The sequence below is a fragment of the Phoca vitulina genome, unplaced genomic scaffold, assembly GCF_004348235.1.
Source record: "Phoca vitulina isolate PV1807 unplaced genomic scaffold, GSC_HSeal_1.0 scaffold47, whole genome shotgun sequence".
NCBI classification, from domain to species: domain Eukaryota; kingdom Metazoa; phylum Chordata; class Mammalia; order Carnivora; family Phocidae; genus Phoca; species Phoca vitulina.
The window spans coordinates 3,093,921-3,109,894 of NW_022589750.1; the positions used below are offsets into that span (position 1 = coordinate 3,093,921).

Below are 15,974 nucleotides of genomic sequence, written 5' to 3' on the forward strand. Positions count from 1 at the left end.
GGGACAATCAATATTATCCCTGTGCTCAGTGAGCTTTGGTTCCTTTGGGGGGAGCTCAGACACCTCCATGACCAAAAGGCCATGTTCAGTAAGTCTCCTATGAACTATGTGGGCTTCTGCTTGAACACAGAGGAAGGAGCACTCATTTTGGGGCTTTAGGTATCAGGGAAGGCTTCCTGGAGGAAGTAGCATATGAATGAGACTTCAAAAAGCAGAGAGGAAGGTGGGCTGGCCAGGCTTAGGGAGCAGCTGTAGTAAAGGGCAGTGGGAGTCAATAAGAGGCCCAGAGAGGAAAGGAACTGTTTGGGGGACACAGTGGAGGGTCTGGTTGGACCCAGATTGGTGAACTGCAGGAAGTAGACTGTAGAAGTGGGATGGAGTTGCTTTGGGAGGGCCTTGAATGCTAGGCTTTGTAGTTTATATGTTATCACAAAGGCAGCAGGATGCTGAAACAAGTCTTGGAGCCAGGGATGCTCTGCACACAGAGGGATTTCAGAAAGGTTATTCTGATGACTGTGTCATCTGCTGGGCTGGACCAAGAAGGAATTCAAGGGAGAGAAGTTTGGGAAGGGAGGGACAGACAGATAGGAGACTCTGAACTGGGGAGATCCAGGAGGAAAATACTGGGAAAATGGATTTTTAGACAGTTTATGATGGGAGGGTCTTTGCAGTTTGGTGACCTCAAGAGTGAAATGAAAGCTGGGGAAGGGATAATGAAGGGTGACTTAAGGAGGCTCTTGTGCTTTAATAACTAGGGGAGTGATGACATTATTGCCAGAAACATGAAACTCATTTCGGAAATTTCAAATGGGGCAAAAGGAGGATTTGTTTGGGGTGCAGACACGAGATGGAGGTGGTGGTGGGACATCTGGCGATGTATCCAGCAGGCCATTAGTAACCAGCCAGCCTTTGGGAGTCCCTTGGCCAGCCTGGGTACAGGAGATCTATGGCCCTAAAGATCAGCAGAAAATACTGGCCTAAAAGATATGGAGAGATTAGGCTGAATCGAACCTTTGATTATGAGGTCTCTGCTCGCCTGATTTAACAGAGGGTTCCATGGACCCCATCTCCTTGGAATTGTGTGTTCCGTGCCACCTTTTGTGTGTGATGTGGCTGGAGTCCTGCATTCTCATTAGCTAGAATTTACATTAGTGTCCAAGTGGTCAAACCCCCACCCCCACCCCCCCGTGGAAACTGGCCTCTGTTTCCTGAGTCTCTGAGAGCATGGCAGGGAAGGTGGGATGCTTGTGCATACTCTCAGGGACTGTGATATTGACCCCTTTGGCTTGATCCAAGCCTCAGGAAACCCCTACTAAAGAGTTCATGGAAGCAGAGGGTGGAGCAACCTCACTCATCATTTTTATGTTCACAAAGCCAATTTTGTAACTTCTGTTCCCCTTAGAGGCTGCTTTCAGTCTTCACTTCCCCTGGATGGGCATACAGGAAGTAGGGAGTGGGGCAAAGGTTGTTCACTGACTTGGGAGAAAGCACAACAACGCAGAGGAAGGAGACCAGTCAAGGGCTTTGCTATTATTGAGAGACTTGCCAGGCAAAGGCCATTAATTGAGATGGAGCCAATGCACGGAGCCCTGACAGACACCAGTTCTGGGTCCAGACTGGGTAGGAGGGCTGGTGGCCTGCAAGATGACCCCAACATTTTCTGTAGGGCCTGGCCTGCCGTTAAGTGACTCAGTGTATTTCCCAGGACTTCAGCCAGGAGGCGGGGACAAGAGTTGCAGACTTTGTTGTTTCCCCTGGGGTGGGACTGCTGGGTCTTGGCAGGAGGTCCACAGGAAGGCCTCCCTGCCTAATTACCTCTCTGCCTATGATCTCATCGGTCAGAGCACAGCTTCTGGCCAGGGAAGCAGAGCCCCAGATCCTGAAAGAGCTTCCGCAGTGTCCCCGAGGTTACTGGGCTTGGACAAAGACCTGCTTGGGTTTAAATTCCAGTTCCTCGGGGCCTCAGTTTTGCAATATATATGTATACTCGATGTAATCCGGTGCTTGTGAGGACTGAGGGAGGTAATTTATTTAACGCATTTAGCACAGTGCTCTAGCCCAATAAATGGTAGTTATTATTAATAGACCCCCTAATTGAGTGGCAGTATAGGAGTGTTTAACAGTGTGGTTTCTGGAATTAAACAATCCAGACTAGCTGGGTTTGGATCTTGAGTCCTCTTTTTTTCTAGTTGATTGACCTTGGGCAATGTCATTTTGCTGACTCTCGGTTTCCTCATTGGGAAAATGGGAATTTTAACAGCACCTATTGGGGCGCCTGGGTGGCTCAGTCATTGGGCGTCTGCCTTCGGCCCGGGTCATGGTCCCAGGGTCCTGGGATCGAGCCCTGCGTCGGGCTCCCTGCTCCGCGGGAGGCCTGCTTCTCCTTCTCCCACTCCCCCTGCTTGTGTTCCCTCTCTGGCTGTCTTTCTCTCTGTCAAATAAATAAAACCTTAAAAAAAAAAAAAATAACAGCACCTATTTCACAGGGTCGTTGTATGGATTAAATTAGGCAAACCAAGCCTTTCTCATAATTGCCAGTGCATACACATGGCAACAACAAAAGGGCACTACTCTTCCTGTCATTATCATGAACTTTTCAACCCTCTATCTTTCAGAGTCTAGCTCAAGGTACCATCCTTCCTGCAAACCCCATTCATCAAGTCTCCCAATTTTTATTGATTTGGACACCTCTTACAATCATTCTTGCATTGTTCCCATTTAGGTCCATTTCCTCAAAAACATAACTGGACCTCCCAACCTCACCTTTCTTTCGCCTTGAGGCCTGTCTTTCACATGATCATCATGTCCAAAAAACCCACAGATCCAATCCCGAGAGCACTGACATCAGAGATAACTACACTGCACATTATGCAGTAAAAGTTCCTAGAGTTGCTTTTTAAAACAGCTCTGTTCAAGTTTCCGCTCCCCAAGCAGCTGCTCATCCTCATCTCTCCCCTTTCATTTCTTTTTTAAAATTAAAAAAAATTTTTTTTTAAAAGATCTTATTTATTTACTTGACAGGGAGAGACACAGCAAGAGAGGGAACACAAGCAGGGGGAGTGGGAGAGGGAGAAGCAGGCTTCCCACCCAGCAGGGAGCCCGATGTGGGGCTCAGTGTGGGGCTCGATCCCAGGACTCTGGGATCATGACCTGAGCCAAGGCAGACGCCTGACGCCTGAGCCACCCGGGCGTCCTCATCTCTCCCCTTTCTGAGCTGAGTACCCCCTCAGCCCTCTTCCCTCTCAAGTCCCCTACGATGCCAGGCTTCAGGGGCCCCAGGGGGATACACCCACAAATCAATATACGCTTAGATATGTAAAATACGTAAGTGGATGTATTTGTATTCCCCTCAACGATCAACAAGTATTTGAGCGCCCACTTTGCGTCCAAGCTCTCTGCTGGGATGAGAAAGACCTAGGAGGGTCCAGATCTCATGGAATTTACAATCTGCCGGAGGAAGACAAGTCCGGGCATACAATGTCAGCTGGAGCGAGTGCCGTAAACACCACGCAGGTCTCAGCGGGAATGACTAGGGGGAGGGGGATACCCCTGATATTCTGCGGGGTGCTCGGGGGTGCGCTCCGAGGTGAGATCGGAGCCGAGAGCCATGTTACAAACGAGCGCCCTGAGACACAGACACTCGAAGGACATCGCTGGCTGAAAGACGGGGAGGCGAGAGGGTGTCACCCCCGCCCACCCCCGGGGGCGTCACTTCCCCAACCCGCTCAGAGTTTTCGGGGGAACCGCGGGGTCCGAGGGCGCCTGCGCAGAGGCCGCCGCCAGCCTGACGTCAGCGCGCCGGGCCCGGCCCGCCCCCGCCCCCCGCGTGACGCCATCCCGGCCGCGGCCCCGCCCCGGCCGCGCGCGCGCTGGCGCGCATGCTCCGGGCCCCGCCCCCGTGCGTCACAGAATGGCCTCGGACACCCGGGCGGCCCCTGACGTGTCGGGGAGGAGCCGGGCGCCGAGGTGTGCGGAGTGGAGCTGTGGGCTGCGGAGGGGAGCGGAGCTGAACGGCTGGGCGGGCCTGGCCAGGCCAGCGGAGCGGAGACGTCGCTCGAGCGGCGGCGAACATGCGCTTTTGACACATTGGAGGTGAGCAGGCGGTGCGGGGCCGCTGGCGAGGGGGCCGGGCCGGGTGGCGGCGCCGAGGCCTGTCCCCCGGGAGCCCGCCGGGCCCGCGGGTCCGGTGCGACGCCGGGTCGGGCCGGGCCCGGACTCTGGGGGCGGCCGGTCCGGGGCGACTGTTCCAACCGCTCTAACTGCCTCCCCCCCACCCCTGCCCGCCCTGGTCCGAGGTGTGGCCCACGGGAGGGGGGGGCCGCCGGAGGGGAGCGAGCCCCGCGGCCGGGGCCCGGGCCGGGGCGAGGGGTGCGCGGACGCAGGCCGGGACGTGGCAGCGCGGGCCGGGGCGCTGGTGGCAGCGGCGCGCCCAGCCCTCCCCCGCCTCCCTCCGAGCGCCGTCGGCGGGTAGGGCTGTCGGCCGGTTCGGGTTCCCAGCTCTCGGGGCCTCTCCCCGCTGGGGGCTGCAGCGGAAGCGGCCCACGTCGGGCTCCGGTGGCACCCCCGTGGCTCCCCGCCCCTCCTGGAGTTCGCGAAAGTGTCCCCAGACGGGTTCGGGTTGCCTGTGCTCGCCTTTTTTTTTTTTTTTCTTTTTCTTTTTCTTTGCTGGTAACCTTTTAAGTTTTGCCGAGGCAGTGAGGGTTCTTTCGGTGCCGATAATTACATTCCAATTCTGCGGCGCCTTGACGCATTTCAGAACACTCCTTGCTGTCTCTTGAGCCTCATCACCCTGCGGTTGTGCCTGTTTCTGTTACCTCCGTTTGACGGATGGGCAAAGTGAGCCCGGGTGGGGTGGGTGGGGGGAGGAAGTGATTTATACAGTAGTTTGGATTCTACCAGTTGGTGAATGGCTTCGTTTGGATCAGAATTTACGTCTCTAGCCTCGAAATTACGGTGTCTGTGTGCGTGTGATTTTTATACCCTTCTCAGCTAGAAAGCACAGCAGAAAATTTGATTTGCCGAAAATATGCCAGAAGCTAGTAGAAAGAAGATGCATTCACATATTTTTGAGCAGACTCACCTGGGTTAAGAACTGCTACTCGGTCGTAAAGAAAATCTTACTCTGTCTGAAACGTTCATGGGTCGCTGGCTAATTGTTCTGTCTGATAAATTGTGTTGCTCTTAATCCACTTCTGAAATAGGGTAATGGCTTTGCTAAATCATGAGGTGCGGTACATGCAGCATTAAGTCATGGGTTGAAGAGAAGTAAAAGGGAGCGGAGGAAGATCTCTCTTCTGAATTTTTATTAAAACTAATATTTAAAATTGAGAGATTATAAGTAACAAAGCCTTGGGCTGGCCCTGGTTAGAAGTTGACCTGGTCCACATAGCATTTGCTAAATCTTACCGAGCCGTTCTTTTTCAGTTCAGTGTAGACTTGTTAAATAAATTGAAGTTAGATAAGGGACATTAAAAAATAAGTGGAAACCTCAGTAAAACCTTAGATCTGGCTTTCATGTCATCTGCAAAACTTATTTTTATTCTCATTTTAAATCATGCTGAGATAAATGTGGTTACTAAAGCTTAAAATGACTTCTGACATAAGTTCCTGATCACTTCGTAAGGTAGAAGAAGAAATTTGATGGTCAGGGCTGAAAGGGAGATGGTATTTGTGATCACCTTTGAAAAGGAAAAAATTCTGTAAATGTCACCTTTGGGAGAAGTAGATGATTTTGGTTCAAAGGCACGTATCTTCTACAGTGAGTTCCAGAAGAACTCTGTCAATCTCAGTCGATACTACAACTATTAATAGCATGGCAATATCATAGGAGATGCATTTTCTTACCATTGCACAAAAAGTAGCTTGTGGGCAAGTATAACATTTTGGACAGGCTGTTTTACACCCAAATGAATTGATTTGTCAGTTGCTGACCATCTGAAGGTCACATACAGTATGATAATGCCCCATGTAGAAGTTGTCGTACTTTTGAAAGATCCATGCTCCTGTCTGTATGAGACATGGTTTGAGGGAAGATTTGGGTAGTAGGGGAGAGTACATAATTTCTGCTTTCATTTCAGCCTCATAAGATTATCGATGTATCATTAAAGCTTTTTTTTTTTTTTTAAGATTTTTTATTTATTTATTTGACACAGAGAGAGAGACAGCTAGAGAGGAAACACAAACAGGGGGAGTGGGAGAGGGAGAAGCAGGCTCCCGGCTGAGCAGGGAGCCCGATGCGGGGCTTGATCCCAGGACCCTGGGATCATGACCTGAGCTGAAGGCAGACGCTTAACGACTGAGCCACCCAGGCGCCCCTCATTAAAGCTTTTTAAAAAAATTTTTTAGCAGTGAATTTTTCCATATTGGCTAACTTTCTATAGCCTTAATATCTCCAGTTACATAGTTTCAAATAACACAGTGAACACATCCTCCCACTGTAACCTGAAGCAAACTGAACAGACTGTCTTTACAGCCCAGAGAAGATGTTTGAATATCTGCAGTGGTAGCAAATTTTGGGCATTTGGAAAAATTCTGATTTTTGGAAAGAGTATTTCTGACGGATAAAATCAGAGTGATAAAGCTGGATAATATCAATCAGGACGCAGTAAAAATGAGGTGTGACCACAAAGAAATAACTTTTTTTTTTTAGTTTTTAATCTGGCTCTTCAAGGCTATTCCAAAAGAGGTTTTAAAAAATGTTTTCAGGAATGGTGGTATCACTGGACTATGCCTCTGGAAGAGATTAAGGAATCATTTGTATGTTATAAATTCTGAAGCACATTTATTTTGTGGTCATACTTAAGAGGTTCATTACTGAACTAATATTTTTTTCACAATTTAATAAAATTTATGCAGCATTTACTATGTGCCAGGCTCTGTACTAAGTACTTTACAAATATTAATTCCCCTAATTTTCATAACAGCCCTATTTTAATTTTTATCCTCATTGTGCAGGTGAGGAAGGGAGAGGCACAGAGAGGTTGAGTAACTTGCCCAAGGTCATCGGGCTACTGAATAGAGAGGAGTCTGGCCCCAGGGTCTGAGCTCTCCATTACTATGCCGTGTTGCTTCTACCCCTTGTTCCCAGGTTAAATGTTTTTAATTGGTTTCTTCTGGAAAAGATCATGGTCATTTTAGTAAAAGGTTTCAGTTGTAGATTATACTGTTTGAGGGGCCAATAAAAGTAGCCTGTTAATTGGAAAAATTGGAGTCAACATTCAGTTCGCATAAGATTCAGCAAGAAAATAGGAGATGCACATGTGAAATAAAAACACATATTAAAGTAATTTTGCCAGCGTTATTTGGCACTGAACTAAGTAGTTGGATAGGGAGGACACAAGAGATAGAGCTAGATATTGAAAAGGTTTCGCAGGAAAGTCTATTTATAACCCGAGTCATCAGGGAATACTGATGGAAACACTGGTGATTGTGTTAAGAATATGACCCTATTTAAGCAACAAAAATCAAGGGTAAATGGATACTTTATAGTACACCCAGAAGTGTAAACAGATAGATTCTTAGGGAATACTGCTTAGCTAAGTGCTCTTCAATGTCATGACTACTTTGTAAGTCTTCTGATACTGAATAAAGGGCCAAAGTCAACAGAGCAGCCTCACCCAGGAAAGTTTCACATTGGGCATGTGAATGATAACATTTTTAGATTAAAAACTGTGGAGCCAATCTTTCTACAAATAGAGTTTGTAGAAAGATTGGCTCCACGTTAAAATACATTCAAACAAATGTTAGATGCAAGGATAGCATCTGATAGTTATTATGAACTTCCGTAAGGATTCTGGCCTGTGGACCACACAATCCACCACTAGCAGTTGCTGCCTAGTAACAGGAAGAGTGCTGAAAACTTTAAAAGTATCCTCCCCGTGAATAAAATATTGCTATACTGAAGAGGTACCAGTCACCCAATTCCAGAAAGGCATATATGTAATCTAGAGAAGGTCCAAAGCATGACAGTGACATAGTTAAGGGACCAAGATGGCTGCCAGGTGACTATAAGCTACAAAGATAAGAAATATTCACTTTGAGAAGACCAAGGCTGAGAAGTATTATCATCAAAGTACAAAATTTTTAGAAAGGCTTAAAAAATAATACAAACCTGTGCACCAAATCCTAGAACCTTACAGAGGAGCAGCGCACTAAAGTTATGGCAAATTTAAGGCCAAAAATAGGAGAATCACTGATGGCTATAAAATATGGAACTTGTCTCAAATGCATAAAGTAATATAAAATCAGCAAAATAAGAATTATAGATTTGAGATATTTAATTTAAAAATGTTGTATGTGAGGGTCAGGACCTTCTTATACTGTGTTTTCATTTCTTTGGAGTTTTCACTTGCTGTTTTTCAAGATTTTATTTTTAAGTAATCTCTACCCCCAACATGGGGCTTGAACTCACGACCCCGAGATCAAGAGTCACACGCTCCCCTGACTGATCCAGCCAGGTGCCCCCACTTGTTTTTTTTCTTATTGACACAAGAGTGATGTGCTTTCATCACAACCTCATGTATCCAGCTTTCCAGACTGTTAAGTGGGACTCCTCGTTTTCCCTGGAGCCATCCATCTGGCTGAGGGTGGGGACTTCTTTTCCTTGCAGTCGTAAGTTGGAGCCACTGTTTCTTGCACCCCGTGCTGCCCCGTCTTGGTTTTCTCTGCCTTCTGTAACTGTCTCAGGGAGTGTGTGGGAGGTCACCTCCTGAGTTCTTGCAGGAGGAAAAAAATTCTCTCATTTGTCTGAATTACCTGTTTCCTCTCAGTTCGGTAGGTGGTAGGATTTTCTTATTCATGCTCCTGGGTTTTCTCATTTGTCTGGTGGTTCTTGGTTGTCCAATTATATTTAAGACCGAAGGGCTGGACAGTGATTATTTTAGGTAGCAGGTGTGTGGTGGGGTCTCCAAGGCTCTCCCCAGTGAGTCCCTTCCGCTCCCTATTCTTTGGGGTGGGGCCTGTATCGAGCTTTTTAAGTGACTGTGGATGGGGCTTGGCGTGCGTCAGACTGGTAATTTTGTCTAGCCGAGAATGATAGGTTTTATAATCCTGATTTAATACGTGGTGGTGCACTGTGAGGTAGAAATAAACTACCCACAAGTTTTTTTGCTTACGCCATTCCTGAAATAGGAATTTAGATCTTAATAAAGGAAAGCAGTACTTTGGAAAGTAAAGAGGGAATAATGAGAGAAAGGTCATAAGTCATTTCAAACATTTGTTGAATTTCTACCGTGTTCTGTGTTTCTGGTGATGCAGAGGGATTTATAAATAAGACACTGGTCCTGCCTTCAAGGAACTAGCTGGAGAGACTTAGCCTTTTATTTTTCGATAAATATTTCTTATTTGAGCTAGAGTAAGTAGCAGCAAACTTTGCTTCTTGTGTCCCTGTGATCTTCATAACATTTTGTAAAACCCTAATTTACTGGATTGTGTATCAGAAACAGTATTTGAGCTGCTCGTTGATATGTGGTTGCCAGTATTGAAACAATGAGTGCCTCTATCCAGATTTGAGGACCCGTGCCCATGAGCTTCTTTAGGGCTGGATTCATAGACTTCAGATGTAACCAACATTTTATTTTATTTTTTTGGCGTTTTTGAGAAAGACCTTATGGAGAGCATTCAAGGGACATAGTGATGGTTGTCTCACCTTGAGATGCCTCTCTGTGCTGTAATTAAATCTTCATCTGGATTGTTAATATGAAATCTGCCCCTTCCCTCAAGGAGACTGAGGCAGGAACTCTCAAGAGTTATTGAAACCACATGGTGATGCCTTCAACGGTTTTGGATAATCTTTTGAAATACAAATACTTCTGCTGGACCAGCCTCATCCTCACGGACACCTTACTACACATTGTAGCTATAAGTAAGATTACCCCTACAGCTGGGGAAATGGAATGGGAATTGGGAACTTTGATGAAGGGATAGGATTGTAAGATTGATCCGTAATATTTAGTAGTCAGTACACAGACTTGAAGAAATCTGTCATCGGGTCCAGTCTCTCATTAGATGAGAAAACGGAGACCTTGAGAGGTTAAGCAGATGGCTTAAGGAGTTGGATGGCAGAATCGGAACCCTAGAGCCCAGTCTGGGCAGGACTCCACCCTCCGTGAGGTTTACATTTTCATGTGCTGTGGGCCCTGAGGGCATGTCCAAGAGTAGAGTGATACAGCCAGGAGTGTGCCAGTGGAGGGCTGATGGCATTAGAGGGGGGCCTGCCTGAGGCACTAAGTACTCGTCCAATACTTAACAATGTCTGACACGTAGCAGTTGCTCAGTAAATGCTCGAAAGCATTAATACTTTCTCTGAGCCAAGTGTTACGCTTGGTGCCATGAAGGGATGCAAAGCATGTCAAGATTCCACCTCTTTTCAAAGAACTCATAGGCTGATTGGTAATTGCAGATAATTGGAAGATTGACTAACATGCCAAAAGTCAGAGAAGGTGGTGTGGTCAGGAAAGACTCGGCTGAAACAGAACACGGCAGTCAGCTTCAAACTAAGTGTATGAAGTTATACTTTAGTATTGTGCAGCGAGAAATCACTCTCGTACCTCTTTGGCATACTCACCCTGAAGCAGGAGTTTCCGGTCTGTGACTTCTTGCTCAGCCTTTATGAGTGGATTGTGCTGTGTGAACTCTGGGTTTCTATTAATTTACTTTTAAAGCTGGTCTTTCGTTCTTGCTGCCTGGTATGGATTAGGTTGATTCAGTTTTGGTTTAGTTTAGCTAATACTGTTGAGTATCCGCTGTTGTGCAGACACTGTGCTGGGTTGGAATAAGAATAATACACAGCCTAACGGGGACACAAGTTCAAGCAAATGCATTGCTGTGTGGTAAGTCTTTTCAGGAAAGCAAGTGTGGGGTATAATGATAGGCAAGAGTGTAGGAGATTTCAGTGCTGTCTGGGTTAGGGCAGGAAAGGCTTTCTGGAAAAGATGACAGCTAGGTTTTAAAGGACAAGTAGGAGCTTTCCAAATGCACAAGGAAGGGAGAGCCACTCCGGGTAGAGGAAACATCCAGACCTGAAACAGAATGTCGTGTTAAGACAATTTTGAACAGTATTGCTGGAATATAAAGTGGGATGCTTCAGGAGGGGGTTGTACAGCGGAGGGAAGGCAGACGTTTTGCTCTAGGTATGAATGTAGAGTGAGCCCAGTGTCCTTGGTATTTCATTTTCTGGCCGGCCAATTGGGGTTTTTAGGTGGTCAGTGCAAATGTGAGGTCATAGATATTCCAATCCGCCCCCCCCGCCCCCCCGCCCCCAGTGCTTTGGGAGAGCAACCAAGATGAGAGGACATTGAAGTTGGGGATTAGTGAATTTACGGAGGAAGCTTTGGACTTAAGATAATTAAGTTTTCACAAATGTAATAATCGTAAATTATTCAGAATGTGGTACCTGATTTGCTAGTGTGGTCACCTGGCATGAAATGTTTCTGATAGGTCTTTTGAAGCAATTGTACAGCAAGGAAGGACATGCAGTAGGAGTATCAGCTTGAACAATAAACTTGTTTCTGTCACCAGATTCCCAGAAGACCAGCTGGCTGTAACCCAGCTGCTGGGGCCCAGGGTGCAGGATGATTCTGTGGGGCCAGTTCACTTGGAACCTAGTGCCTCCATCCAAAGTACCTCATGTGCCTTTATACCTGAGCACTTTGGGGTTCTCCTGTCCTGATGTCATCCACGGTACAGGTGGGCCCTGAGGTTGGGGCAGTAAAGTGATTTGTGTGTCCGGTTATTCATTCTCAGAATCTGTCATCTTTAACTCCCTCCAGAATGCTGATTTAATATCCCAGATTTTGTACTTTTATTTAGATTTCTGTGTTCTCTATTTGTTTTTTAAATTTTTTAATTTCATATGGTATATTTCATTTTTAATAGCTGTCATTGGTTGATTGATTGTAAGCTCTCCGCCCAGTGTGGGGCTTGAACTCACAACCCCAAGGTTAAGAGTTACACTTGCCGCGGACTGAGACAGCCAGGTGCCCCTGTTCTCTATTTAACTTAAAAATTTGTCTTTAATATTTCACAGGCTTTCTTGATCATGGATGGTGAAGATATACCAGATTTTTCGAGTTTAAAGGAGGAAACTGCTTACTGGAAGGAACTTTCCTTGAAGTATAAACAAAGGTAATATTGAAAAGCATCCTGAAAATAGGGGAGGGTATTTGGAATATACCAACTCTAACATATGTATTATTTTATTATTTATTTATTTATTTGTTTATTTACTTCTTATTGAAGCTGGGATTCTGGAAATAGTCATACCATTGCTGTCTTTAAATAGTATGAAAATGCCATAAATCTTTATTACTCAAATTATTAAAACAGTAAGAAAACTTCACATTTGTAATTTCTTCTGGTAGTTTACCTCCTTTTATGCTTATTGGGTTTGGCCATCCTTGGCCTGCTGTGTGTGCCCTGATTCCGCCTCCTTGTGTGGTCTTTGGAGATTCCAGTAAGCTGTGAAGGGCACGCACAGCGGACTCTAGTTCTCTCCAGGCCAGTGTTGTCAGTGTCAGGAACCAGCGAAGCTGTGAAGGGGGCGAGAGGAGTTTCAGGGGTTATGGAGCATTTTATAAGGTCTCACTTATTTTAAGTAGTTGGGGAAACTTTAACCTTTGAGCACCAAAATTTGTCTTAGATTTCTTTTTATTTTATTTTTTTTAAGATTTTATTTATTTGAGAGATAGAATGAGAGAGAGAGAGGACATGAGAAGGGGGAGGGTCAGAGGGAGAAGCAGACTCCCTGTTGAGCAGGGAGCCTGATTCAGGACTCGATCCTGGGACTCCAGGATCATGACCTGAGCCGAAGGCAGTTGCTTAACCAACTGAGCCACCCAGGCGCCCTTGGATTTCTTTTTTAAAATGTGCTCTAACATACACACACATTTTCCTGCTTTGTTTTACAGAGCTTGTTAAGCCTTATCAAACCTTTTATCACTGTTTCATTGTTATTGTTGAAGGTCGTTACTGTATTGTGCCAGTGGATCTAGAACGGGTCTGTCTGTGGCAGGGGTTTTCTTAATCCTTTTGTGCCATAGATGCCTTAATAGGCTGGGGAAACCTCTGGATCCCTTCTCAGAATAACGCTTTTAAATGCATAAAATTAAATAACAGAGGGCCTCCTGGGCGGCTTAGTCGGTTAAGTGTCCCACTCTTGGTTTCGGCTCAGGTCATGATCAGGGTCCTGGGATTGAGCCCTGCACTGGGCTCCCCGTGCTCAGCAGGGAGTCTGCTTGGGATTCTCTCTCCCTCTTTCTCTGCCCCTCCCCACCCCACTGCATGTGCTCTCTCTTTCTCTCTCAAATAGGTAAAACTCTTAAAAAAATAACAATTACAAAGGAAAGCAACTGTATTGAAAAACACTTATCTAAATATGACACTACTTTGTGGCATTAGTATATGTGCTTTATTTACACCTTAAATAAGAAAGATCTAGCAGTGAGTGTATAAAATGTGTCCTTTTGGGCCTTTAAAATTTTTTTTTAATTTTTTTATTATTTTTTAAAGATTTTATTTATTTGACAGAGAAAGACAAAGCAAGAGCAGGAACACAAGCAGGGGGAGTGGGAGAGGGAGAAGCAGGCTTCCCGCTGAGCAGGGAGCCCGATGTGGGGCCCGATCCCAGGACCCTGGGATCATGACCTGAGCCGAAGGCAGACGCTTAACGACTGAGCCACCCAGGCGCCCCATTTTTTAATTTTTTTAAAAAGACTTTATTTATTTGAGAGAGCGAGCAGGAGCCAGGGCAGAGGGAGAGGGACAAGCAGACTCCCCGCTGAGCAGGGAGCCCGACGCAGGGCTCGGTCCCAGGACCCAGGATCATGACCTGAGCTGAAAGCAGACACTTAACTGACTGAGCCACCCAGGCGCCCCCCCTTTTGGGCCTTTTAACTCACTTTCACTGAAGCCTGACTCTAGAATCAGAGCTGCAGAGCAGACTGTGTTTATTGTGTAGTACGGTGTATGGTGGTGCATCCAGGCAAAATGACTGAGCAGATGGGTAATCATCTTCAGGCTGGCCCTGTGGTTCCTGCTCTAACTCTTCTGTCCCGCGATGTCTCTCATCAGCTTCCAGGAAGCTCGGGATGAGCTAGTTGAATTCCAGGAGGGCAGCAGAGAACTGGAAGCAGAGCTGGAGGCCCAGCTGGTACAGGCTGAACAAAGAAACAGAGACTTGCAGGCTGACAACCAAAGGCTGAAGTATGAAGTAGAAGCGCTAAAGGTAACCCTGGAAGTAGAAGCTAGTGTCTGATGGGCTGGCTTATATTAAAATGAGAAATAGAATTATTTTAGGTGGAACCGAAGAGCAGTAGGCAACAAAAATAGAAAAGGCTTAAAGTGAATTTTTGAAATAAACTTCTCTTTCATGGAACCAAGGGAAAGGTGGTTTAGGGTTCAGGAGTTCACTTAGAAACTCTGTAGCTGGCAGTTTTTTAGCTATACTGGTCCTGTAATATAGTGTAATTCCTGTCATCTTCAAAAGCTGCCTGATTTGACAGATCGCCTCATTCCACGGTATTTTAAAATTCTATAAGTATGAACTACACATTTGTTTCATTATTGTTCATAGTCTCTTTAGTTTTGAAGTTTAGTTGGGGTTAAAAAAAATTCCTTTTTAAAAAGTTATTTCCAGGATTAAAAAAAATCAACCCCTTTTGTTGCTGTTCAGCGCCTGCCTTAGTCAAGTGCTTGGGCCATTTCAGAGCCTACAGAGAGTGTGGTTTGGGGAAGGTGGGGAAGGCAGGTGAGAGCGAGGGAATTGGAACTCACTGATAGTCTCCCTGTTTGTGCTTCCCCTGGGCCGCCTTTAGCCTGAGAACCCAGAGCTCCTCCCACCACGTGTGGGGTCTTGGAGGCAACAGTTTCACTAGTTTACTTCTTTCCAGAGAGATCATTATTAGATTTCTTTCCGAGAGGAGAGTGGTTGACTCTCCAAATTTATGAGTTAAGGTACTTGGAATGAATGTGTGTGTGTGGTTTTTTTTGTTTGTTTGTTTTAAATATTATAAGGAGGAGAAGGCTACCACTACTACCTTCAGCTCAGCTGGTGGTGAATTCCTTGGATCTCCCCCACCTCCATATCTTGGGTTACTTCCTGTATATCAATAACACACTCTCCTTCCTATTCCCACGCGTTCAGGAGAAACTAGAACATCAGTATGCACAGAGCTACAAGCAGGTGTCAGTATTGGAGGATGATTTAAGTCAGACTCGGGCCATTAAGGAGCAGCTGCATAAGTACGTGAGAGAGCTGGAGCAGGCCAACGATGACCTGGAGCGCGCGAAAAGGTAAACGAAGGGCGCGCATTTCGTAGAATCTGAGGAAGATCTGGGTCTGTAGGCTCAGCCTGTCACCTGGATCTTAGTCCCAGAACATCTCCTTTCAGAGTTTCAGTCCCCCTGTAACTCATCACATCGCCGCTAACCCCAAATCCTCATCTCTCCAGATCAAGCCCTTCCAGGGTTTTCTTCCCCTCTGTCCTTTTCCCCCACTTCGGGTCCCCTGGTTGCTCCTGTTGGTCTTTCTCTAGAGCACGTGTCCTCCATTCCCCTGTCTTTCCCTCTGTGTTCTCAGTCCTCCCGCCCTTGTCCTCAGCCCCACATCTCCTACCTGAAGTCTGCAGTTTCTTCCCCGCCGATCCGTCTTTACGTCCCTACTCCTCTTCATTCTTTTCGGCTTTAACACGAACCGATGAGATTTTCTCAGAATACTGCTTCCCTTGGCGATGGCACAGCTCGGCCTAGAGCAGTTTGCCGGTACTGTTGCTGAGCTTCTCTGTGATTATAATTAGTCGTTTCTTAACCATTCCCAACCGAACTCCTGTTACTTTACACTTATTCATATGAGTGACCCTTCAGTGCCTGACTTGGTGCCAGAGCTGAGGCTACCTTGGGTGTGGCAGGTGTGGACATTGCACGCGAGAAATACTCGGGTGAAGAGCGTGTGCCGGGGCTCCGGGGCGTCGACAGCGGAG

At 46.4% G+C, this 15,974-nt stretch overlaps 1 protein-coding gene across 2 annotated transcripts in view; it reads left to right on the forward strand.

Moving 5' to 3' along the window:
* Positions 1-3,877: 3,877 nt before the first annotated feature.
* The window catches only part of NDEL1 (nudE neurodevelopment protein 1 like 1), a 30,197-nt gene continuing 18,100 nt past the window's right edge, over positions 3,878-15,974 (forward strand). For both annotated transcript variants that reach the window (XM_032431855.1, XM_032431856.1), the window contains exons 1-4: positions 3,878-4,092; positions 12,026-12,123; positions 14,068-14,221; positions 15,140-15,288. In XM_032431855.1, coding sequence (XP_032287746.1) covers positions 12,038-12,123; positions 14,068-14,221; positions 15,140-15,288 — 389 coding nt within the window. In that variant the 5' untranslated portion in view covers positions 3,878-4,092; positions 12,026-12,037. The remainder of the gene's footprint in view (positions 4,093-12,025; positions 12,124-14,067; positions 14,222-15,139; positions 15,289-15,974) is intronic.